This window comes from Tupaia chinensis, unplaced genomic scaffold, assembly GCF_000334495.1.
Source record: "Tupaia chinensis unplaced genomic scaffold, TupChi_1.0 Scaffold000484_1, whole genome shotgun sequence".
In the NCBI taxonomy this organism is placed as follows: domain Eukaryota; kingdom Metazoa; phylum Chordata; class Mammalia; order Scandentia; family Tupaiidae; genus Tupaia; species Tupaia belangeri.
In genome coordinates, this window is record NW_006159996.1 from 2,527,782 (window position 1) to 2,530,620 (window position 2,839).

General features: G+C 41.1%; 2 protein-coding genes across 2 annotated transcripts in view; both read left to right on the top strand.

Annotated features, from left to right (window-relative positions):
• LOC114009203 (protocadherin beta-17-like) overlaps nt 1-1,002 on the top strand; it is a 3,152-nt gene extending 2,150 nt beyond the window's left edge. Inside the window, 1 exon segment of the mRNA XM_027774841.1 lies at nt 1-1,002. This exon segment is cut by the window's left edge and continues 27 nt beyond it. Within this exon segment, the coding sequence (XP_027630642.1) occupies nt 1-316 (316 nt within the window). The 3' untranslated portion in view covers nt 317-1,002.
• A 212-nt stretch (nt 1,003-1,214) lies between these two features.
• The window catches only part of LOC102488295 (protocadherin beta-2), a 3,910-nt gene continuing 2,285 nt past the window's right edge, over nt 1,215-2,839 (top strand). Inside the window, exon 1 of the mRNA XM_027774857.1 lies at nt 1,215-2,823. Coding sequence (XP_027630658.1) covers nt 2,356-2,823 — 468 coding nt within the window. The 5' untranslated portion in view covers nt 1,215-2,355. The remainder of the gene's footprint in view (nt 2,824-2,839) is intronic.

The following is a 2,839-nucleotide window of genomic DNA, read 5'->3' on the forward strand; positions in this document are numbered from 1 at the left end:
TGCGGCGGTGTCGTCGCTCTTCCTGCTGTGTGTGCTGCTGTTCGTGGCGGCGCGGCTGTGCAGGAGGGCCAGGGCGGCCTCGCTGGGGGGCTGCTCGGTGCCCGAGGGCCCCTTCCCGGGCCACCTGCTGGACGTCAGCGGCACTGGGACCCTGTCCCACAGCTACCAGTATGAGGTGTGTCTGAGGGGAGGGACTGGGGCCAGCGAGTTCAAATTTCTTAGGCCTATTATACCCGATTTTCAAGTCCATGATACAGATAGGAATATGGAGGAAAAGGAGAACTTTCGCAATAGCTTTGGACTCAACATTCAATAAAATATGTCTGACAGGAGGATCTGAGACAAATGAGTTCAAGATCTTGAAGCTACTTATCCCTAATATTGAGTCCCAGGGCCTGGAAAAGAAACAGGAAAATTCTATCTTCCACAAAACGGTTGGAATTAATTATTGATTGGAATACATTTAGTAAAGACTTTCACTTCCTAAGATTGTCTTGTTGATGAACTAAACTGTGCCCACTACCTCTAATACGGAGCTATTTAAATTTCTGGTTGATCAGTTTTCAATTTCATGCTTAATACATGTTTCTTTTCTTTCTTTCGTTCTTTCTTTCGTTCTTTCTTTTCTTTTTTTAATTTACCCCAGTGAAGTGCTGCTTAGAGAATCCCACTTAATAGACTTTATCTTTAAGGTTGATGTCACTTAAAATGTTTTCAACTTCATAATTGTTGTATTGACGTTATATATGTACATATTTTTAAAACTTGCTAGAGAGGGTGTGCACTTGGAGGAGAGAGAAAGAGAGGAAAAAGAGAGGAAGAGAGAGAAAGTGCTCCCCTAGGCCATGGTCACGCTATCATCCCTCCTCCATTTCTCCATCCTGTTGAGATTTTGTCTCTGAAGCCACCAGGTGGATTCAAGCTTCACAACTGGCCATGTAGGATGTGTCCACCTTATTACCAGGCCACAGATCCAGCCCAGATTTTATTTTATTATCACTTTTATTATTTTATTCTTTGTTTTAACTTTCTTCCTAGAACTTCTTCAGTTATTAAAACAATATGCTGTGTTCGATATGCTTATTTACTATTTCATATTTCTTTCATTTTCCTTTCAAGTGTGTATTCTTGTTTGTCACTCTCAATTTTATATAACACTTTTCTTAAACTATATTAATTTTTTAAAAGCAAGTTCTATCTTTCCTGTATTGTTAGCTCCATAATTGAGGTTTACTATTTCTGCTATCATAAGTCAATTTTTAATCAGTTTTATCTGAAAATAAGAAAAGCCATTGTAAAACATTGAGTGTGCACGAATGTGTTTTAAGTCTGAAGATAAAAAGGTAAAACTAAGTCTTCTATAGCATCATGTAGAAATAATCAAATCATATTGACTGAAAGGCACTAAATGTTTCGTGTCCTACTCACTAGAGTTTGTGTATGTATACCTTCATGAGCAAGCATCTAGCAAGTAGCTGGTTTCCCAAAGTGTCTAGTACATAATCCCTGTCCTCAAGTAGCTCACCTCTTGAAAAAAGGACAGATTGGCATAAAACCAGAAGCAATCATATTTTCAGGGCAATCACAGTTGTGTGCATTAAGTCTTTGTGGAAGCACAGAGATGGGACAGCCTCAATGCTTGGTTCTGGATTGCAGAGTGCTGATTCTGTTTAGGATTTTAAAGAAGTGTAAGAAACAAGTTTTGTTTATTTTGGTCCTTCTTTGGTGCTCTTATGCCTCACCTTTAAGGGAAAGCAAAATGGATTATTTTGGTGGTCCCAGAGGACAACCAGGAGTTTTCCTTTGGTTCCTAATATTGCGTGGGGGTTTTGTCGGAGGTAAGAGACCTACAGCAGAGCTGCATCTGGCATAGGGAAATGAACACAGCTCCTGCTAGAAACATTTTTTTGTCAAGGGTTTAGTTTTTAAGTCTTCCCAGAAATAAATGAGAATCTCAAACATTTGAATGGTTCTCTAGCTCCAGCTTATGTTTGAAACAACAAACAAAATGAAAGAAAACTTAAAAATTTAAATAAGTCACTCAAAGAAAGGTTTTATGACTATATATAGACACACCAGAATTAGATACTATCATTTGAGTCCGCCACACGGTGGCGCTGCAGGCTAAAGAGCTGGGAACAAAATGAACACTGATCATTCCCGAAATCATTAATACAAGAAAGGAAGGTGGGGACAGATGGTCTGTGAAGAAAAGCTGTAGCGGTTCAAATATCCAAATCCTTGGATAAGGGAAAACAATCTAGTTCCCTGCTCCTACACAGCTTAGTTCCGAGGTCTGACTTGCGTTTACGCTGGGTGCAGTGTTCCTGACTGACATTGGCTGAAGGAGAAGCTATGGAGGCCAGAGGGTTGCGCTTCTTGAGACCAAGGCAAGTCCTCTTTCTCTTTCTGTTCTGGGGAGTGTCCTTGGCAGATTCTGGGTTTGGACATTATTGGGTAACAGAGGAAACAGAAAGGGGCTCCTTTGTGGTCAATCTGGCAAAGGATCTGGGACTAGGGCAGGAGGAGCTGGCTGCCAGGGGAGCCCGGGTGATTTTTGAGGATAGCAAACAACACTTGCTCCTGGATTCCCATACTGGGAATTTGCTCACAAATGAGAAGCTGGACCGGGAAAAGCTGTGCGGCCCCACAGAGCCCTGTATGTTATATTTCCAAATTTTGATGGATAACCCTTTTCAGATCTACCGGGCTGAGTTGAGAGTGAGGGATATAAATGATCACTCACCAGTGTTTCGGAACAAAGAGATGGTCTTAAAAATAGTAGAAAATACAATGGAAGGAACAGCATTTCGACTAGAAAGAGCACAAGATTCAGATG